The sequence below is a fragment of the Euwallacea fornicatus genome, chromosome 31 (assembly GCF_040115645.1).
Source record: "Euwallacea fornicatus isolate EFF26 chromosome 31, ASM4011564v1, whole genome shotgun sequence".
NCBI lineage: Eukaryota > Metazoa > Arthropoda > Insecta > Coleoptera > Curculionidae > Euwallacea > Euwallacea fornicatus.
This window is the reverse complement of record NC_089571.1, coordinates 375,392-399,582: the sequence shown is the minus strand read 5'-3', so window position 1 is coordinate 399,582 and position 24,191 is coordinate 375,392. Positions and strand designations below refer to the sequence as shown.

The following is a 24,191-nucleotide window of genomic DNA, read 5'->3' as shown; positions in this document are numbered from 1 at the left end:
GAAGACTCCTCAAACGCATAATAGATCACTTTAAAACGAGCCGATCTGTCAAATCATCTTACAGAAGAAAGAAGCCTACTGTTGACGATTGTTGCGCCATCTAGTAAATCTAGACGTTACTAAAAATAAATTGTTAAGAAGTACTAAACATTGAAAAGTGTTTTTTTTACTAAAATGAAAACCATTAGATATAGATAATTGAACTGAAAGTAGTACTTATTTCTGGTGTTAAATATGTTTTCGTTGAAAAAATAGGGGGTTCCTATTTAAAAAATTCGAGTTTTTTACTATCTTTTAATTATTATTTTGGACTCTCTTTTTGAATACCCTGTATGGAAAAACTTTATTTAATTCACCGATCTAAGGACTGTAAAGCATTTTGCACAACAGCGCAGAATTTTATTGCAAAATACTTAGCCATTTTCGAATTATTAGAAAATGGCTGAAAATCAAATTTTTTTGGAAAATTCTAAATACCTCGAAAACCGTAAGTATATTCAATATAGAACATTATACACGAAAAATATTCATAATGTTCCACAGAATCGAAATTTGTTATAATATATAGGGTGTTCCATTTAAAATCAGTGAGTTGACATTGATTTCCGGTATAACCGGAAGTGATATTTTCATGCAAATATTCTTAATCAACATATTACCTCCACTTTGGTATGAAGCTCAATTTTAAACTTTGCCCTAAATATAGTTTTCAAAATACGGATTATGACCCATAATCGTTGGACACCCTGTATTGTATTAGACTTTCTTGGTTGTCGAGAACGTTTCGTTAAGCTAAAAGAAGAGCGTTCCCAGTTATATTCACAACCTATAAATAAATCAATATAATCTAGAAATCTATCAACAAAAGCTTAGTTTTATAGTTTATTAAACACTTTCTAGCACTATAAATACATAACTTTATTTTGTAATTAAATTCGGAGGAACTTAACTTTATTTATAAAAATATCCCTCGACTTTTCCGATGTGAATACTTAGCTCTAAGGAAAAGTTCACGGCTGCGAAAGGAATCGAGCTTTTAAGTGGAAATGGAAAGATGATGTTGAATGCTGGGTAAATCGAAGTTGGTATCTATTTAAACCTGAGGAAGCTTTGAGTGTTCGTACTGATAGAAGATCGAACCTTCTTTTCTTTCCAGAGTACACATGCTTAAGCATCAGCACACATCTTCACACACGTAGAACATGTTGTGTGTGTACTTGCGTTGTTCGCACGTGCCATGAAGTTCATAAATAGAAACACGTGTTTTATTCAATATATCCTTTCCATATCCTTTTGGGCGTTTGATTCTTTTGAGAACATGCACACTACAAATTTGTCTTTGTATTTATGTTCCTCCTCACGACATTTTCCATGAGTGTGTTCATTATTTACAAATATCACTGAGATGCAGCAAACCGTTTTCAAGCCAAAGGACTCATCTGATATCTCCAATTCTATGTGTAAGTTTTACAAAAACATTATGATCTACAGTTTTCAAGCAGTTACATTTTTCAGGGGTTATTGGTTAGAAAATAATAAATTTTTCAATTAATCAGTGGTAGATGCACAAATACAAATGGTTAGAAACTGTAGTTCCGAGGAAAGATTATGGTTTCATCTCTAGAAAAATGAATGAGCGAGTCTGTTGCTTTGACGTCGCTTTGGTTTAGAAGCTTTCTTTTCAAGCTTCATTTCGTAATACTGTTTGTCCACATCAATGAATCGTGCCAGTCTCTTCATCTGATTCATTACCGTCTCTTCTTTAACAGGCTCGTCCGTACCAGGTGGATTCAGTCTCATCTACAATACATAAGACCAGGAAATAACGTTAATGGAATCATTTTCAAAGCAATGTCAACACAGGCAGGTTTGGTACCTCTGCGTGTTAATAAACATTCTATTATTAGATAGGAAAATACATTTCCGACCAGATGCAAATTACTTTTTTGCATTATTCATATATTTACTGCACCAAAATAGTAATTCAATTTTAAGTTAAGTATCCCACGGGGTGTTTCATATTTGCAGGCACTCTCAGAATTGCACTACAGCTTCTTTATGTAAAAAATACGAACACCTAACCTAATTTTCCTATCTAGATATTTACTTGGATAACTAAGAATTGAAAAAAACTGAGATACAGAGTGAAATTTTAACGTTTTTTAAAGATATTACTTTAGAGCTCCTTTAGTTTTTGCGATATTAACTTGAAGTTTTGCATATGCACGGCTCGTTAGAACCTACACGATCAGATTTTTCTAAGCATTGATATTGTGTACAGGGTTATTCCCCATATTTTTCCTCGACCCTAAAATCTTTATTTTTGGAAATAGGAAAAAATAGTTATGACAAATGTTTCAGTTTTTATTGTGAATTATCAGAATCCGCCATCGGATGAAATGAACGAGCATCGTAAAGCTGTCAAAAAATGGCAAGTTGTTTTTTTTTTATAGAACGCCCTGTATATTTATACCTCTTTGGAACCTGCTGGTCTCCCTGATTCCAAACATATTTATATGTCACATATACAGGGTGTTCCACTCCGGTGTGCTACCGTTGCTATTTCTTAAACGGTAAGAGTTACAGAGTCGGTTAAATTAGAAAAAATGTGCCAAACTTCGTACTCTTCTAAGAACTGTAAAGAATGTTGCCAAATGATTTTTAGTTTGTGAGTTATTATGAAAAAACTAAAATTCTTTCTAAATAAATCGAAAACTAAAGGTATTTCATCAAAACGTTTGATACAAAAACTTCACAGTTTTCTTATATCTATGAACCAGTAAATTAAAAAATTTTAAATGTTGTTTAGTTTCTGAGATAATGACAACAACTAGAGTTGTCTAAATACGGACCTGTACATTTTTTAGCCATTTTTAAAAGTTTTTAGTAACCTCTTTACAATGATGATAGAATTTGGAATATATAGAATATAATAGAAGATAGAATTTTTTTATGTTTCAGTTCGAAAAAAAAAATTTTAATATTCATCTCAATAAGCTAAGTCGGTCTTAGCTTATACGGCAGCTTTACGATGCTCGTTCGTTTCATCCGATGGCGGATTCTGATAATTCGCAATAAAAACTAAAACATTTTTCTTAAGTAATTTTACCTATTTCCAAAAATAAAGATTTTAGGGTCGAGGAGAAATATGGAGAATAACCTTTTACGGAGTGGTATTTTTTTAGAATCGAGCTTGCTTTCACTGCCCTGAACTTTCTAGTACGTATTCTATTAACTATTTATATCCTGGAATATGAATTCCATGTTTAATTTAGAGACTTTTTCATTTCCTAAATTCTCCTCAATTGTACAGTCGTTTTTCAGTTCTTTGCGAAAAAATTAGCGAAATCGTCAAATATTATCATAAAAACTTTTGTTATTCGCAGAAATTTAAAATGAGAACGCGTGACGCATGTGCACTCTTAAAGGGCATATGCCTGTATGTGCCCTTAAAAAGTGTATATAAAAAATTTCAATTCTAAGATTCTATTAAGCATCTATAAGCTACGAGAAGCTATAAAGTAAACTTTTTAACGATCTAATACTCATACTCCTTCTTTCTCTTTCTCTCTGTCTCTCTCTCTCTCGCACACGATTATTATCACTTTTTAAAACTAGGTAAACTAAGTTCTACTTTATTATTTTTATATAAAGAATCTTTGGTGCAGTTTTGTACCAGTGACTATGGAACCACTGACTCTAGAAAAATCTCTAAAAATTGCAATTTTTTGACCAGTTATGTGAGCACTTAACCAATAAAAATCACTACGCCAGTAGTGGTTCTGCGAGAACTGTGTCAGACTCCGCTAGAACATATAATACATACCGGATGTTCGTGAAATGGTTGACACGAGCATTCATTGAAAACAGCAAAAGACAAAACATGTTCGATTTCAATATAAAATCAATTACGCACTATTTCCGGTTTTACTGGGGGTGACCCTAAGTTTCCTATTTTTGATATATAGGACCTCGTGTATCCAGATTCAGGTCACTGATTTTCAGTCAATCAGAAGCTGGATTTTTGTTCGTTTTTCATAGTTAGCCGCAAAATGTTGTGATTTATGTAGTATTTTGAAACTCGGCTGTTAAATTTATTGATAAATAATTTTGGAACGTAGTCGCCGTTTATTCTGATACATTTCTCTCAACGTGTGACTACTAGTTTTTGCCTTTGGCCAGGAAATAAATTCACGTGATTTTTCTCGGATTCAAGCGAAGTGGTTACAGCTCTCTTCATCTCATCATCGCTGGTGTGTGATAGCTTTTGAGGCGAGGGAGGAAATCGTAGTGAAAGCCTCACGGGCTCCACTTGATGAAAATAGCTGACGTGAATTAGTCTGAAAATTTAATCGTTATAGAGCCTCCAGTAAGGTTCCCAGGACTGTGAAAATGAGACATATGTACGTTTTCTGAAGTGCCTAAGTCGGCTTAAATTTAAAATTAAATTGGATGAGAATTTACAGAACGTAACAGCAGATTCACTAGAAAATCGCCAAAAGGATTTTCACAAGACTTAGTGACTCGATCATTATAATTATTGCTGCCCCTATCGTGTGATTTTTACACGAATTCATGCAGAATTGCACGAGTGCAACCGACGGTTTTGAGGAATCTAAAATACAGTAGGCGCTCGGTTATATGAACACCCTATTATGTGAACTACTCGCTGCAGTGAACATCTATTTCAAATAACATCAGGTTCTATAGAGTGGACAGCGTTGATCTCGATTATGTGAACAAACATACTAGTTGGCAATACGCACTATTAAGGTGGCTACCTGTAACATTTTCCTTCCCACGTTAATAGGGACTTCCCCGAAAATGTCGAAAGACTCGAAAGGGACGAAAGGTTGATTTCATCAGTGTATGGCTTGCGTATACCGCGACAGGTGCACACTACAAGTTCATGCAAAGTTTATCATTATGAAGCGAAAAGTGCTAAATTTATCAGTGAAAAGCGACATTATAAAAAGTTTAGAGAATGGTTTGAGTGTTAGAAGTTTATCAAAAAGTATTTTGTTGCAAAATCTACAATTTGTGCTATAAAAAAAAATAAATTGAACATATTGAAGGTAACATCGCAATGTGCGTCTGAAAAATTGAAAAGAAGAAGGTTGAAAAAAGGTGAGATGCCTAGAATGGCGAAAAGGCTTTATGAATGGTTTTGCAAACAGAGGTGTAAAAATCTATCAGTTACAAGCGAACTGTTAAAAACCAAAGCTAAGTTATTATACAGGGAATTAAAAGAAAAGAAGTTTTTTGTCAGTGATGGGTGGCTACAAAATTTAAACGCAGATATGATATTCGATTTCTGAAAATTTCTGGTGAAAAATTGTCGACTAATCCTGAAATGATCGAACCATTTAAACAAGATCTGCGTTCCGCCATTGAAAACGGAAATTTGGTGAATGAACAAATCTACAATGCAGATGAAACGGGCCTTTTCTGGAGATTACTCCCTGAGAAAATTTTAGTTAAAAGCGATGAAAAATCTGCTCCCGGAAGAAAGGCAGAGAAAGCAAGGCTTAACATGAAGACTTAAATAAAAGGATAAGAATTGAAGACAATTTTTAAGTTTTGATTTTTTTCGATCCAACTGTAAGAATAGATATGTAGTACATTAAAATTATTGTTCAAGACATGCAGCGAACTTTAAGCTTCAAATATCTCAAGAAGGAAGCCTCGTAGAGATTTTTAACAAGAGACCTTTTTTCCTTAAAAAATGTAGGAAAACACAAGTTTAGTCATAAATAAATTTTATACCGGGTGATGAAAAAATTATACCCTTTTAAAGAGGGTTCATTGAGCGCTGACAACGCCCTCTACATTGTGCATCGAAAATGTAAATGGATTCTGATTTCCTATCCCCAAAAACCGCCCGATACGACATTTTGTGTAGATAGCAGCATTACCAACCAAGAAATTAATTTTTTTGCTTTTTTTATTTTCACTTTGACGCCCTGTATTTCGAAAACCGTCCACTTTCGGACTAAGTTAAATTGGGTTAAATCGTCATGTTTTGACCTCAGAAATCTGTGTTAGAATTTTGTACAGACCTTTTAGAGACACCCTGTGGAATAGTGAGATGCATTTCTAAGCAAAATTGCTAAAATTCAAAAGTCTGCCTCGCCAAAATGAAACTGGGAATATTCCAGATATTGAAACCTCTGAAATTTAGGTAAGGGATGAAATACCAAACATTGATATCTCCGAAGCAAGTCACATTTACAACGATGTATCCCAGCCACAGTCTAAAATGCCATTGGGTGAAGAACCTCAAAATGAACCTATATTTGCTAAACTACTGCGACTGGCATATTCAGCTGACGTACGTACAAAACAGGTCCTTTAAAAGGAAGAAAAATAAGGCTGCTGCTGGCACTAAATGGATTTTCGTCGATAGAGAAACCGAAATTATGTTATTTCCAGCAAAATTAACATAAGACTTGCATCAAAATGATAATTTTTGCTTTGTCCTAAGCCTCATTCCTATATTAAAACGTCTGCACAGGGTCGGAGTTTCGGATTTTTTAAAGTTTTTTTGCAATTCTTACATTTATTAAGATATTTACTCTAAATGTATTATAGAATTAACTTTTTTCAGATGAGTGCACATTAAATGACCCCTAAAATTATTTTTGAGGGGATATATTTTTAAGAGTCTACGTCCCTTTTGAGCGGCCCTGAATTTTTAGGGTACGGCCCTGGCACTCATTAACCAAAATTTTACATTTCCAGTTGAATTGGGAAGATTTTCCGCATCACTCACCAATTTCTCAGCAATTTGCAACGGTCGCCGAAGAACGACTCTAAATTTACCACGATTCCCAACTAAGTAAATATTCGGGAAAATAACAGTACTTAGAGTTTCAAAAGCATTCGGAATTTTGGTCGCCAGCTCAGTTGGCACTAAACTTGAAATTATTATTGTAATTTTTCGTGTTATCAGGGCCATAGGTACAGATGTTTTTAATTAGAAACTAGTGCGGTTATCCGGATACTTTCGTAAATTTCTAGGAAACAGATAGGATGTGCCGAAAAATGCAAAACCCACAAAAATATTTGAACTCAGCGAAGAATGAAAATTTTGGTTATTTGGGGCGAGTCGACGTCAGCGGCGTACTACAAGAAAGTGTGGGGCGATGAAAGAAGTCAAAAATATCTTCCTGCACTTGAATTAAATATCTTGACAATTGGGAGGACTGCAAAGAAAAAACTTACACATCTTATTCACAAAATCGTCCCATTTTACCATTTTCTGCCTCCTCCTAAAAGAAAGCAGAACTTAACGGAAACACCCTGTACGTGCACGACTTAAAAATTTCGATATGTTTTGCTGTTTTCAAATAATATTCTATTAAATGGTTTCATGGACACCCGGTATACAAGTGCTATATTTAGTAAAAAAAAAATCATGTAGCAAATGCAAAATTATTGATATATTTTAGTAAAGTGTGCAAATTCTATCCAAAATTGCATGAATGCTTGTGCTAAAATTTATCACTAATTTTTCATACACGAATCATATTGTTAGGAGGATTTCATGAAATTAACGCTACGTATTTGTGACGTCATTTTATAATTTTTGGGTCATACACAATGACAAGAATTTGTGGCGTTAAAACTTACTTACAGAAGTTTCACATAGATACTGAAGTTCTTCTTTTATCGCAATGAGATTTCTCTCGGTGGGATTGCAAATATTACTTAATAACAAAATACCCGATTTTTAGGTGATGACCGAAATGCTGACAAAGATAAAACACACAGATCTCAATCACGAAACCTCGGCATTCCCCGTTAAATTGCGTAAATTGTGGGTAAATAGATATTTGGAATTTTTCGAGTATATATAACATATGTATATTTATATATACAGCTATTATTGTGTGTTTATTAATAAATTAATGTTTTAGTGAAACAAGGTGCATGGAAATTTTCAATAGTCGATATCTCGAAAACCAACGCTCTGAGAGTTTTCGACCAAGTATACCTTTTTCGTTTTGAATTGACGGGGAAATAAGACGTAATCTATTAGAATTCAAAATACAGGGTTCTAAAAACATTAGGAGAAGTTTAACACAAGAACATTGCTGCAGGTAGCGCCTCCTACATATTGCGGTAAAACCGATATCATAGTCGAATTTCTCGTCTCGGAAAACCCCTGAATACTGAATTTCATCGAGATATTGCCCTCAAGTCCGAAAATATTTATGAAAAAAAAAACTTTGACACCTTGTACCACGAAAACGAAACAAGATAGGACATACCTTTAGTACAACTTTTTTTCATAAAATGTGACAAGGAATCACCTCCTGAAATTAATGCCATCACTTAGCAGACACCCTGTATATAACATCACCTTACAATATACCGGGTGGTCCATTTAACCTGACAAATCGGGATATCTCGAAAATTACGCATCAGATTGAAAAAAGTTTCAAATGAAAGTATTTTGTCTCGAATGGATCCACGATATAACACTAACCATCACTTCCCAACTCTTTCACTTGGGGTTGGGACGGGGATAACTTTGAAATCTCAAATGGCAACCCTCATTTTTAATTGCAGATTTGAATTTTACGATAAAAATTACTTGGAATTTGTCTGAAACTTTTTTTTCGATTCGCCACAGATGGCGCTGTAATCGGAAAAATTTGTTTTATTCTGATTCTGAAAGAAAGCATCGTGTCTTTCATATTTTTAATGGAAACTTGTTGGTTTTTTTGGGTACCTTCGATAGTTTAAAGAAATAAAACCGTCTGTGACGAAAAGTAAATTTCATATCGTTTACAAAGACAGTGCAAGAAATTGTAAATTTTTTATTAATGATATTTTTATCTAGGCAGTACCGAAAAAAATGGAATAAAGTATCAAAACTTCTTGAATGAAGTTTTGCCCTTATTATTGGAAGACATTAATTTGGAAACTCGACGTTTGATGTGGTTTCAGCATGATGGTTGCCCAGCTCATTGGGCTTTAATATCCCGACAAATTTTACATCATAAATATCGCAATCGATGGATTGGACGAGGTGGACCTATTCATTGGCCAGCATGATCGCCTGATCTTACCCCACTCGACTTTTTTTTATGGGGTTATCTCAAAGAAAAAGCGAATTCAAGAGTACCCACAACGCCCGAAAACATGATGGAAAGAATTAGAGATGCTTGTGTTTCTGTCGTTCCCGAAGTGTTAGTGTCTACTCAACAAGCATTACAGATGCGCTTAGGAAAATGTATTGATGAAGGTGGTGGACATTTTGAACATTTGCTTCGTCATTAATTTAATGTTCGAACAGTTGTGTTTAATGGAATGAAAATTCAATATGGATCTAAGTTTATTTAGAAATTTAATAATAAATAAAGTTTTTTTTGTCACAGATGGTTTTATTTCTTTAACTATCGGAGGTACCCAAAAAAATCAACAAGTTTCCATTAAAAATATGAAAGACACGATGCTTTCTTTCAGAATCGGAATAAAACAAATTTTTCCGATTACAGCGCCATCTATGGCGAATTGAAAAAAAAGTTTCAGACGAACTCCAAGTAATTTTTATCGTAAAATTCAAATCTGCAATTAAAAATGAGGGTTGCCATTTGAGATTTCAAAGTTACCCCCGCCCCAACCCCAAGTGAAAGAGTTGGGAAGTCATGGTTAGTGTTATATCGTGGATCCATTCGAGACAAAATACTTTCATTTGAAACTTTTTTCAATCTGATGCGTAATTTTCGAGATATCCCGATTTGTCAGGTTAAATGGACCACCCGGTATAACATCACCTTACAATATATACAAGGTGTATATTACGCAAGGGCTTTTCTTTCAAAACGTCATAGACCTCAACGAATTAAGCAAAACCTTTCTGCAACATTTCTACAAAACCTCAAACACAACCGAAATATGCACTTAAGAAAATTTTAATAAATATCAAACCTTTAATTATTACTCACTCCGAATGTGGCTACAAAAAATGTTCCAAATTGTCGCTCGCTTTATCCACGACTCTGTACATGCTGTTAGGCGAAATAACTCCGCAGATAAAAATCGCATGGACTGAGGTCTGGTGATTTCGCGGGTCATTTTATAGGTTCATAGGCGACCTATGCGCCTGTTAGGTAATTGATGGTTTCGGAATTCCCGCACTTCGCGTCTAAAATGAGGTGGTAGCTGGATCGTCTTCAACCTGCTTGACGATCTGGACCGTTCTAGAGGGCCTAAGTCTTCCGGCATATCCGCCATGCTTTATTTTTAGATTTCCGGCCTCTTCTGACAAGATAAACAAATCTACGGACTATATTTGTGATGCCTTAACACGGAAAACGCTCGGTGTGGAACAGAGACGCTGCGGCAGCACTCTGGTGACACTCCCCGTATACCAACGACATATCGACCAATCCATTATTAGTGTAATTATAAGCCATTCTTAATTCGATAGTATTAATGTTTATCAAAATAAGACCTGGAACTAAGCTTTACGACCGATTTTCAAACTTCATAGGTGAACTGTATAAAAACAGTAAATATTAAATGGTGCATACGTTTTTACAATATCTCATAACTTTCTGCGAGATTTCTGTACTTCCCCGTATAATGAATTTTTCATATTATCTAGGGATAGATTTAGATTTTATACAAAAATGCACTAAAAATTATACGCGCATGTTTCGGTTGTTTTTGAGATTTTGACAAAATGGTACATAAACAATAAAGGTGAAGGTAGCAAAACGCACACAAACACAGGGTGTTTGGCAGATAGTACAGGATACCGCATAGAGCAACGGAGGAGGTCATTCTGAATTTATTTTACCAAATACACTTATATACTGGGTGTCCCAGAATGAAAGGGTCAACGCTTAACCACATACTCCTTGGTCAAAAGTATATCGATTCATGGTGATATACTTAGATATGAAATTGTCCGCAATTTTTCGCAGTGCCAAATTTATATTTTTTAAAATTTTCGACAAATTTACAGAGGGCGCAATATGCAACATACTAGTGAATGCTCAAATTATGATAATATTTTTTGTGCCTCCTTGTAGCAACTTTTTTTTTAATCAAAATAGATTCCCAGTTAATTTTTTCCTAAAAAAGTACTCTTATTATAAATAGCCAAAAGTCACTGTTTTCGAGATATGTACTGTGAATTTGGTCCCTAGTAATACAACCTGCTTTCCGCATATGACGCCCTCTGTAAAGATGGACATTTTAACTAAAATAAATTCGGCATTCCGAAAAATCCCCAAATATCAAATTTCATGGTTGTATCTTAAAATTAGCCTGAATTATTAGAAAAAGTCAAGTTTGCCATCCTGTATCTCAAAAACTGAGCCTTTTTCAATATACAGTGGTGGCCATAGAAATAGGATCACTACTGGTTCAATTTTAAATATGGAAAAAAGTTTATTATGGAAGTTATTCTATCTCGTTCGAAATAGGGTCCTAAATTTCTACAAGGTTGGTAATTATGTGTGTCAATAGAAACCAGGGGAATTACCTTATACTAGAATTGTACTTCCCCTGTTTCGTTTAGACAGTCAAAACTAAGATGGTCATAATAATAGGACCAGTGTATTAAAAGCTCGTTATTTTTTTCATAACTTTCATAATTCCTCATTCATTAGAATAGCAATTGAAAAGTAAGACTAATTATTTCGAAGCATTTTGATGCATTTTAATAATTAATATACAAGCAGATGGGGCGTAAAAACCACTGCTCTTTAACTGAAAGAATTAATTAAATTAATTAAAATAAAATAAAATAATAAATAATTAAATAAATTATAAATAAATTAAAATACAAACACTTAGAGATGAGGGCAATTTCCTTCGTAAAATTTCTCAAAAACTAGGAAGATCGAAAACGTTAACAATAAATGCCCTCAAACACGAAGAACAACAAGAAAATCGCGGTCGTAAGAGGAAAACAACCATTTTGACCGACCGCCGAATAAAGCGAGAATTCCAAAAAAAAACTTTTTTAAGTTCCAAAGAACTTGAAAAGGACCTAAAATTGGAAATAAGTTCCAGAACTATCCGAAGACGATTGCAGGAAGTTCATTTACATGGCCGAGTGGCTCGCAAGATACTGTTTTTATCAAAAACAAACAAATTAAAAAGAATAAAATGTCCCAAAAAATCATCTTCGCTTTGAAAACGAAGATGATAACATAAAATTGTGGAAAAATGTTCTTTTTTCGGATGAAACAAAAATCAATTTGTTTGGTTCAAAAGGTCGAGGGTAGGTGAGGTGGCCACCAAAACAGGAATTGCTTCCAAAATATACTCAAAAACCCTTAAACATGGAGGTGGTAATATAAAATTGTGGGGTTGCTTCTCTTGGGTCGGTGTTGGTCCTATTTATTGGATAAAAGGAATCCCGAACCAAGAGGAATACCTTAAAACAATGAAAAATGTTATGCTGCCATATGCTTCGGAAGAAATGCCATTAATTTGGAAATATCAACGAGATAATGATCCGAAACATACGGCTAGGCGAGTTAAACAATGTTTTCAAAATGAAGCAATTTCTGTTGTGCCATGGCCTTCACAATCGCCGGATTTGAATCCCATCGAAAATCTTTGGATACACCTTAAGCCCGCTGTGAGGAGTCATCAGGTCAAAAATAAAGAAGAACTGTGGTCCATAGTCCAACGGGAATGTGAAGCTATTCTTGTTGAGCTATGCCAGTGTTTAATAAGGTCAATGTCTAAAAGATTAAAGGCAGTGACTTCCCAAAAGGGAGAAGCAACCAAATATTAAACGTTAGGCCATATTCAATTGCTAATTTCGTTTTTTTTTCTTTTTTTTTGATAATGTTTTACCAGTCCTATCTTTATGACCACATATTTATTTTGTTTTTATTGTTTTATTGAAGACTTTTATTTATTTTTCGTTAAATTATATTTTCGTATATTGTTTTCTTTATTATTAAATGTATTCTAGTTTTTTTTGTTCTAATTTTTTATCTCTTTACTGGAAAAAATGAAAAATTGAAATTTTTGAAGTGGTCCTATTTCTATGGCAACCAATGTATATTTATATAACATTTTCATCTTAAGAAAAGGTCTTTATCGACTGTTCAAGTCCTGCTACTATAAGCTGAAACACCCTGTATGTATATATATAACATTAATAATATATAATTGAAGATCATGTAAAAGTAATTACAATATCACGATTTATTAATTAAAACCCTAGTCACAAACATTTCGTTACTAAGATACAGGGTGTCTTCGTAAAAAATCGAAATTTATTAATAGCTTTCAAATCTCTAGAGGTATTATAATGAAAGTTTGCTCACGCTTTGCGTGCTCAATGGTCCACATTGTGATGTAAAACACTACTATTAGATCTGCCAGTGGCGTGCCGAAGCGCACCACTTGGGATATTTTTCAAGAAAAAAATGGTACATCAACGCTTTTCTCAAGTTAAAAATGATTTTTTGAATCCACATTCAATTTAGAAGGAAAAAACTTACTTGATTTTTTTTCTTTCGATTTGCTGTTTTTCAATAAAAAAATTAAAACTGTCTGCATGCACGTTGTTTAATAGTTATTTCAATTCTTCTAAAATATGAACACAATTTAAAGTTAAAAAATTATTTATTTCTAATAGAATCAACAGTAACAAGTAAAAATAAAATATTACAACAAGTGCTCAAAATGAAGACCACTTCCTGAAAGCACATTTCACACCTCGTATCTCAGTGACGAAAGGTGTATGAATATGGTTTTAATAAGTAAATCGTCATATTTTAATTGCTTCTATATGATCCTCAATTATTCCTGTTAAACATTGAAACCCTCTGTATATTATTCATAAATGATATTTGAAATATTTGCATTATTTATACGTACTACACTAGCAAATGGTAAAAATAGGAAATGCAATAATGCCTGCTTACCTGCAGAAGGTGAGTGTGATAGCTTATACTATCTGTATGTAACTCTCTGATAATTTGCCAGAAGATATTTATATGATTATCTATGTTTATTAATTGAAGATATAAACTAGATTATTAAAAATGCTTATCAATGAACCAAGAGACAAACTAGGAGTATAGAGGAGTACCTACGCTACAGAAATAAATAATCAAGTAAGGGCTGCTTGCTATGATATACAATATACCTTCAAGGTATACCTGTCCGTAAAACCCAAAACCCAAAACCTATGGCATAACCAACATAGAAGCGTATTAACCCAATCGTTTGCAACTCGTGATAATATCCAGGCAATGGTTAGTATTTACATAACAAGCAATGTAATTCTTAACCTACGAGTGTGAAATATTGTGCATCAGCTGCAGGCGAGGGCGGCAGTAACGTGAATATATTAAGAAACCTTCTTATGAGTTATGTAAGCTATTTTTTCATGACCCTAAATAAGTAGTAAAAAAAATATTAAAAAGAAAAAGTTTATTTGACAGGAATTCGAATTTGCCCCTTTGCAACGAAAATTTCATGCTACTTCAACTTCATCAATGCCGATCTGTTCATATGTGATAACAGTCAACTAGTTGTAGCTTTTGGATTTACTCATATGTATTTTGATCAATATTATTATCGAAATAAACGTTTTTTTGGCTGTTTTGGGGACACGTAGGATGTAGCTAAATTACTGCATTGATTGCCTAATTGACTAATAAAATAGTGTGTTAGTTAAAATAATCCTTGTAACCACAGAAATTCATTGCATTGCGTCCATCTTTAATTTGTTGATTGTTTTATCTAACATGCTAGTGTGTTAGAAGTTCAGAACCCATGTGTTTATAGTATGTTAACCTTCGTTGTTTGCTCGATTGTTTTTTCAATTTTCGTAGTAGTAGCTCGTGGAAAAATATGTTATTATCGTCTTATTTTCAACTACTATGCAGTAATTCCTGTGCATAAATACAAAATTCTAATAAAGAAACATACCAGGTATTTATAAGTAAAATATTGCAGTTGCATACACCTCCAAATGTTACCATCGTCGAATAAACTGATTTACGTCACGGGTTTAAATAAAATTTTGTTCAATTTTGAACACAAATATGAACAAGATAAAAACAAAATTTCTGTGACGTCGGATTCTGGAAAATGTAGTGCGTTATATTGCATACCGTCAGATGTGTTATTGCTTTAATTGTTTTCCTTTTCGCTAGTTAACAAAATGTTATTTAAAGCGCTGCCATGCGTTGCATGATTGGTTCTTAATATGTCAAAACTGAATAACAGTAGAGTAGGACGTTGGTTAAGCCAACCATGTCTTCTACCAAGCATCTGAATAATGGATTAATTAATCCTAGATACGCCTCTGATATTTTAATGTTTATTTGAATTTTTTTAATAGCCCCTCTTTATACAGAATGTCCAACGAATACGAGACACTATCCGTATCCTGGAAACTATGACTAGGGAAAAGTTGAAACTTGGGCATCATACTAAAGTGGAGGTGATCTTATACCACCTCCGGTTATACCGGAAATTAATGTCAACTCGCTTATTTTAAATAGAACACCTTATACAGGGTATTCGTTTTACGAGCACAACCATGGGGATCTCGGTTATTTGAAGAGCTACAAGGCCGGTTAAATTAGGATAAAGTTACGTATTTTCGAGCTTTTTAAGATGACGTTTGAAGATTTATAAAATTTCGATTACTCCCGGAAATATCCGGGAAAACACGAAATTTCGAAAAAAGGTTTATATTTTTTTCTGGCCACGTTTGAAGAGATAATTGAAAATGGCTGGCACATTTTCGTAGTCACTTTGTTTCCTCGACAACATGTCAGTGTCAGTCAACAAACAGGATTTGTGATATTTCTATTAAACGGTAAGTCCGAATTTTAACATGTGATACATCATCGTAATCGCAAAGGAAGCTGAATCCAAAAATGTGAAAATCCGAGATGGCGCCCACAAAAAAAAAATAAAGTTGATGATGGTTCCGGAAAATCGAAACGTCGGATTCTAAATTTGATACTGTCACGTTGTCGAGGAGAAAAAGTGACTACGAAAATGTGCCAGCCATTTTCAATTACCTCTTCAAATGAGTCCAGAAAAAAATAAAAACCTTTTTTCGAAATTTTGTATTTTCCCAGACGGGTGGTATTTTCATGAAAATATTTTAAATCAATAGATTACCTCCACTATAATATTATGCCCAAGTTACAACTTTTTCCTAGTCATAGTTTCCAAGATACGGATAGTGGCCCAGATTCGTTGGACACCCTGTATTGCACCTCAAGGTGGTCAAGAACGGCATTGTAACTAAAATGTGAAACTGAAATCACTAATTTAAGACGTGAAGTATACACATGATGAAATACTGATGACGAAAAAGTCATATAGCTATAGCTATACGACTTTTTCCACTACTAAAGTTAATTGGATTTAATAAAATTACAATTTTAGGTGAAAGTTTCGTTTCACATGAATTTTCATGCCAACCATTAATAAAATGTCAAAGGGAATGATGAAAACGTTTATTATTTACTTATTAAACTATTTTTAAAAAAGACGTGAAAACGTACTTCGCAGTAATCTGGCGCAGGCAATAATTGTGTCTTTTAAAGCTAGTGATGGGTAAAAAATTATTATACTTCAATAGGCAAGATTAAATTACTGGTTTAGTCCAGGATAATTAAAAATTACATCTCTAATCCTTAGTCATAAATGTGAGCTGTTTACATATGTTGTTATGGACAAAAATTACGATTACCAGAGCGAATTAATGATTCAGAACTGGAAAATTCCAGTTTTAAACATTTAAAAAATCTCATGAATTTCGTGAACTATGACGGTGCCAGTGCCCCGAACCTCTTTATACATATTTTATTTCTGTACAAATAACTTATTTTTTTATTGTTTGTAAAGCGAATAGTGGTTAAGATTGAGATTTGACCCAGTAGATAATACAGGTCACATCAAAATTGATGTATTACAAAAACTTCGGTCAATGTCAACTTCAGCTGTCTCGCGAGCCAGTCACTTGTTTTAATAATTTTCTTAAAAATTGGAACTTCGTTCTTCAGGAATGACACTAACAAGGGAAGAGACCCTAGTGCCCCCCTTTCCCGATTTTAATGAAATTTTACAGATAATTAGTTTAGACCTATCTAAAAAGAGTGAGTATATTTTGTGCGTCATCTTCGAGGTTTAAGGGGTGAAAACTATCCCCAAAGTTTCGCCAATTTCTCGTTTTTTGACAATATCTTTTAGTCCAGATGAGTTAAAACAATGAAAAAAAGAACAAAATGTTTCCTTTTCGATTCATCAACGACCTGTCAAGGTCCGGAATTTTTTTTTTTTTTTTCGAAAATTTATTTTGTTTTGGCCCCGTTTTTACACGCGTCCAGCTATCTCGTTCAATTTTTTATCATTTTATAGAGAAAACATTTCTCAATAGAGTGGTGCAAAGCAGAACGCGATACAACGTTTCTAACAAACGTTATAATTGTTTATATAAAAGTGTACACGTCATGTTCGACCTTTTATAACTTCAGAAAAGCAGATCGCAGAAGAGAATTTCTCATAATAAGTAAAGCTTTATTTAATAACTACTAATGATGTAATTATTATACATCGACCTTTGGCCCAGGTGGTATCATATGATTCGCATAAATAATATTGTTCGCTTTTGTCCTGTAGAAACGTATACAGAAGTTAAAAACTGACTATTCTCAACAATTATCACTACGTCATAAACAGAGTTCTAAAGAGAACACGTTCCACTGATCCGAATCCTAATCATGAAATTTATAGTGGGGGCAAGCACCCCCAATCATTACAATAATTTTTAAAAAATTAAATCCTTTGTTATAAAGGGATGTTTTTTAAAACAGAAGTAAAAATCGTCTGTAGATCTGTTTCTTTGATCCGCCTCTATTTAAAATAATAAAGAAAAATGAGAATAAGAGGAAAAATACATTACATCTCATTCACCAAATTATTTTAATAAAATTAAAAATATGCAATTCAAACTAAATAATCTCAATACTCAATTTATACAAAATGTATAAAAATATATTACACATAAATTATGTACATATGTCAATAATGAATGTATCCATAAGTCGTCTTAATTGATCTTATTTAGTGTTTTTGGGACAATCCTGCATTATAAGTAAATAGTGGTAATAAACAAGAATGACCTGATGGTATATAAAGAGACATTTTCATATGGACCTGTATTTAAAAGTAAATGTTCATATAGTGATTAGCAACATTTGAGAATGCACTATGTTGATGAATCTAGTTAATATAGTGAATCTATTGTTATCAATTGCGCACAGTGCCCTAAATCTTCCAAATACACTGGTAACAGAAATGGAACGAGAAATAGCTAATGTTATAACTATTACCTATCAATAACAATTATTGTTACTTTTTACTTTAGGAATTGACCCACACTTACACTCAGTAGAATAAATCATTGATCGCGAAGGATAAGGAGATCTGGTCATCATCCGCTTCAAACATAAGACGAGAAAGCGATGGCAGATTTACTCATCAGTTCGCATTAACGCAAGTGTGAAATAAATGATACAGGGTTGCAAGCAGGGGAAGAATGTGGAATATTTAGGTACTTTCTGGGGAAGATAAGCAGATGCACTCGGGGATGACCCCGATGCATTTTTGGTATGGTGGGACAAGCATTCGATTTCCGAACCCGATAAAATAAAGCGGTGTTCGTCGAGATACGGTTGTATCATTTGGGAAAACCACCCTAACACCAAAGAACTAGAAGGTATTCTTGAACAAACCCGTAGTGATGTATTTTCTGAATTTGAAACACAAGATACTCTTGGTTTTGATGATCCGCCTGAAGCGCACGAGCTGGAAATTATAGAAGATGGAGGAGAGATTCAAAGATATCACTTAGATGATAGCGATTCTAGTTTGGAAAGTGTTTGTACCAAAGACATTGAATTTCGATTAGAAGGAAAGAGCCGTAGAACATTGGAAATCGGGAAAAAATGGTAATTCAGAAATATCTACAGTGTAGAAAAACTTTCAAGAAGTACTATCGGGAAAGCAATTGAAATGTTGGAAATATGCTATGAGTCAAGGAGGGGGATTCACAGAGAAAAGTTTGCAAAAATATCGCAATTTACTTTAAATAGTTTCATGGAAGCATTAGAAATCATGACATAGACATTCGCCGATGAGCTTTAGAGGCAAATAGACATATTGGATCAGATAATACTGCTTTCAAAGCTTCTGACCACTGGATAAAAACAATTAAGCGTCGTCATCGTATCGTTTCCAGAAAAATAATAAAATTTAAATTTATCACCAAGAAGAACTTGATAGAGCAACACGTAATAATTAGAAAAGCAAACGAATTTGTGGATGCTATTGAGAACGAAATGGGTCCTTATGGATATGATGATGAATACAACTCTGACCAAAGTGGCTTCAATTTAGAGCTGCATACAGGACGTACCTTATGCATTGGAGGAGGAAAGCACGTAGAAAATATTGTACAATCAAAAATGTCCGTAGTCATACAATTCAGCCATTCATATCCGCTGGTGGAAAGCTTATGTCGCCGTTATTAATAGTTTTATATGAATCTAGCGGCGGATTTGGACCTCGAATAGAGGAGAAACCCAGAAAATGTCCTCATTTTAGCATCCAAATCTGGAAAATTAACAAGTGAACATTTTAAAACGTGGATAACAGAAGTATTCATACCAAACAGGGGACAAAAATCACTTTTGCTCTTAGATTCCTGGAGTTCAGCCCTGCTGTTTTGAGAGACATAGCTGTTGATCATAACGAGATTAAAGTACTCACCGTGCCTGCTGGTGCAGCAGGAGTGACACACCCCTAGATGTTTTTGGATTCCGAGTTTGGAAAAATCTCGTTAGAAACTCCTCAGATTCTGTATTATTACGTAACTATGATATAAATTTATACGAAAAAAATAATTTGATGAAATCCCAGTCCCTTGTTCATAATCAGCTGTAATCGCCAAGATTCACTAATCTTTTCAGATGTTCATGGTTTAAAAGTGGATGTATTGAAGAAAGGCCAGCCCAATTTGAAGATCCTGTAGAACGCGCTTTCCACACGATTTCTTCAAAATGCGATTTACGTGACCGAGTTGCGGCAATTAAATGTTCTTGGCTTAAGAAAAATTTATGTTTCAAACATTCTTTCGATGGATATCAGCACTGCACAACACATAATCCATAGATACCAATGAAATATTTTCTACTAAATTATTTCCATATGGAAAAGTGCCCTGCGCTGATGCACCACGCATAATGCGATACTTGTCATCTACAGGGAGAATTTCAACATAATTTTTAATTAAAAATATAATTTCGTCGATACCGTTCTTTAATACTCATTAAATCAGTCCTTATTTGTAATGAGAAATTTTCTTCTGCGGTCTGCGATTCTGAAGTTATAAGCGGTCGAACATGACGTGCACACTTTTGTATAAACAATTATAATGTTTGTTAGAAACGTTGTATCGCGTTCTGCTTTGCACCGTTCTATTGAGAAATGTTTCCTATATAAAATGGTAAAAAATTGAACGAGATAGCTCGACGCGTGTAAAAACAGGGTCAAAGCCAAATGAAATTTTCGAAAAAATATATGTAAAATTGGAGGTTAATATAAAGTTATTTCCCCTTTTTTTTAGTATAAACTCGAAGCTTCTTTCTTAAAACTTGCATATTTTTACTTGTTAACAGAGTCGCGCATGTACAGCTTCTTTGTGACGACACTAAAAGAAAGAGAGCGACGAAGACGTCTTTCCATTCTTAAAAACACTGGGCACTAACCATGGGCGTACCCTGACTAGAGTGCAATTAAAAACTGTCCAGCATAGCATAAAGCAGTTATTATGCAGGATTTCGTTCTTTATTAAAGGTTCCGTCACTAGAGGCAAACACTGCTCTTCATAAATCATAAGGAATATCGCTAGGAAAATTCTTGCCGACAAGGCACCTTATGCTTAATCTTCAGAGCAGCATTGTGATTCCACCCTGCAAGATAACGCTAGCCATAGGCATAACGCAGGGAATACATCACTCCTATATCATGACAAAATAAAAAAATAATAATAATAAAATAATTATTAAATCCTAAACAATATACAGGGTGGGCCACGAGTAACGCCTCGGAATTTCATGACAAAGCCAAGAGATTTTTTAACTGTTTCCTTTTTGAGGTGTATACAGACTAACTAGAGCTACATTTTAAAATTATTTTCAAGGTATACAGAGTGTCCCAAACACATGTAATTGATCAAAGTTGCATTTTTTTAAATGGGATCCCCTGTATATTGTATAATTTTTAAACTCGACCATTAAAATAAAATTAAGTTGTATTAAGGTTTATGGTATCCAACTCTAGCAGTTTTTGAAATAATTCAGTTTTTGTCAAGATGCAAGATAATTTTCAACACCCAATCTCTCATCCCATATTTAAGTTTTTAAAACAAAATTTTAATAGGAAACCATCAAGGGACCAAATTTTGTACTGTAAGTTTCAAAAAGTTGGCGAATTGTACAGGGTGTTCTAAAAATCTAAAAAGCTAGATCACCTGACCTTACCCCCATGGATTATTTTTTATGGGGGTATGTAGAAAATGAAGTTTATAAGATTCCTCCTACCACGACTGATGATATGAAAATAAGAATTAGAAATGTTTTTACCTCTATTACGCCACAAATGCTAGAAAATCTCGGAAAATCTTTTGAAGAAAGAATCAAAATATGCATAGAAGAAAATGGTCATCATGGAGAACACCTGATATAATTTTTGTTAATTATATTTAGTTTTCTGCTTTTTGTTAATATTGTTAAAATTGTAATATACAAATATACGCAAGTAAATAATTAAATTGCATGGATATATTAGTAATTTCATATGGCATAATGTTAAAATTGGGGATTTGGATATTTTTATAAAAATGTATGTTTTTAGCGAAAATGAGAAGAGCTAGGTACAGGGAATCCTAATGATATTCGATAGATAAGCAAATTTGGCATCTAACAGTAACACAACATACCGGGAGTTCCATTTAAATTAAAAAGTTATTAACAGTTGAAAGTTGAATGAATTTGGCGCTATTTTTAGAACACCCTGTACAATTCGCCGACTTTTTGAAACTTACAGTACAAAATTTGATCCCTTGACGGTTTCCTATTAAAATTTTGTTTTAAAAACTTAAATATGGGATGAGAGATTGGGTGTTGAAAATTATCTTGCATCTTGACAAAAACTGAATTATTTCAAAAACTGCTAGAGTTGGATACCATAAACCTTAATACAACTTAATTTTATTTTAATGGTCGAGTTCAAAAATTATATAATATACAGGGGATCCCATTTTAAAAAAATGCAACTTTGATCAATTATATGTGTTTGGGACACTCTGTATACCTTGAAAATAATTTTAAAATATAGCTCTAGTTAGTCTGTATACACCTCAAAAAAAAAACAGTCAAAAAATCTCTTGGCTTTGTCATGAAATTCCGAGGCGTTACTCGTGGCCCACCCTGTATATATGTATATATATATATTTTTTTTCCGATCCTTGACAGGTCAAGAGCGAATTGAAAAAGGGACATTTTGCTGTTTTCTATGTTGTTTTAACTCATCTGAATCCAAAGATATCATCAAAAAACGTAAAATTGGCGTAGCTTTGGGGGGGTTTTAACCCTTAAATCTTGAACATGACGCGTAAAATATGCATCACTCTTTTTAGATAGGTCTAAACTAATTCTCTGCAAAATTTAATTAAAATCAGAGGGGGACACTTGGGTCCCTTCCCTTGGCAGAGCCATTCCCTGTCGAACTAGCTACAAATAAGAATAAAAATATTAAATTTGAGCCTCTGACTCGGGAAAAAAGTGACTTTAAGTTGAACGCAATTTTGGTGCGAAGTGTACAATCACAATTAACGATTTTTGACATATCTAATAGTGATACATTTTTATGACGTCACCCCTATTTTATGCCTATAGAGCGATTAACTGCTTTGTGGAAAAATTTTAATCCCGTCGAAAAATAACATTAATTTATCATACGTATAAAATATATTTTAAATAAGCTTCACTATCGACATACGGGGTGTTTGTCCATGCCAGATTTTTTAAAGGTTTTATTTCATCGCTTTTTCAGTTTTTCAAATATTAAATTGAAATTTCGTACACACATTACTCTTTATGTTTTATACGATTGCAGTCTGCAACCCGCTGTAAACTCCCTTCCGGCAGTCAGGTCCACATTTACCCTTCTAATCGTCCTTCATTTAGAACCTCTTTTATCACTTCCATTTTTTTTAATATCTAACACTTTTTTCATTGCACGTACAATTTAATTCAAATTTGGTTCGAAGTTTAGTCTTTTTTATTTAGGTTTTTCAATTCGAAATGCAAAAATATGTTATATTGTGCACTGGTTGCACAATATGTTATACAGTGCCGGAAAAAACACGTTCCATAAGGGTAAGATAGGGTGATGGGAATACCAGGATTATAAGTACTTCTTTTACAACTGTGAAAACAATTCTGAATAACAGTTATACAAATAATTCAGTAAAACTACCAGATATGAAGAAAATTTAAGTTGGAAAAAATTTTAAAAAAATTAGAGGAAATTTAAATTTGATCAAAAGAGCTCTGCCCACCGGAAGTGGACTGACCTGTATATTTTCATAACAGTTTTTAATTTTAATCGTGTAGATTTTCATGAGCCATAATGTATACACAAAAATTCATATTAGTATCTCAAAATTTGAAATAAAGTTGGTATAAAACCTTGGAAAAATCTAAAAGTTCAAAAACCCTGCATATCGACAACGAGGCGTTTTTCGATAATCCTTTATATGGAAAGCCACTATTCTCGACGTAGACTATGTAATAAAAATTGTGCTACAAAAATCGGGACCAACTCATATTTTATACAATTTAAAAGAATCGGTTAAATTATTCCTAAATTACAGCAATTACAAGAAAACGTTTTTTATACAGGGTGTCCGGAGTTGACTGTACAAACGGCGCTAGGGGTCAGAGTATTTCAAGATGATTCAAATTTATCCATATATTGTAGGAAAATTTCAAGTCATTCTCGGGAAACAGCGCATTTTCCTTTTTTTCAATCAGTGACTTTATAGTCATAACTTTTGACCCAGTCGCTACCATTAATTAAAATTTTGCGAGTAGTCATGTTTTAAC

The 24,191-nt window shown here is 33.6% G+C and overlaps 1 protein-coding gene across 2 annotated transcripts in view; it reads right to left on the bottom strand.

Moving 5' to 3' along the window:
* Positions 1–869: 869 nt before the first annotated feature.
* Positions 870–24,191, bottom strand: part of LOC136348092 (uncharacterized) — a 53,520-nt gene continuing 30,198 nt past the window's right edge. For both annotated transcript variants that reach the window (XM_066298668.1, XM_066298667.1), the window contains exon 4: positions 870–1,800. In XM_066298668.1, the coding sequence (XP_066154765.1) occupies positions 1,621–1,800 (180 nt within the window). In that variant the 3' untranslated portion in view covers positions 870–1,620. The remainder of the gene's footprint in view (positions 1,801–24,191) is intronic.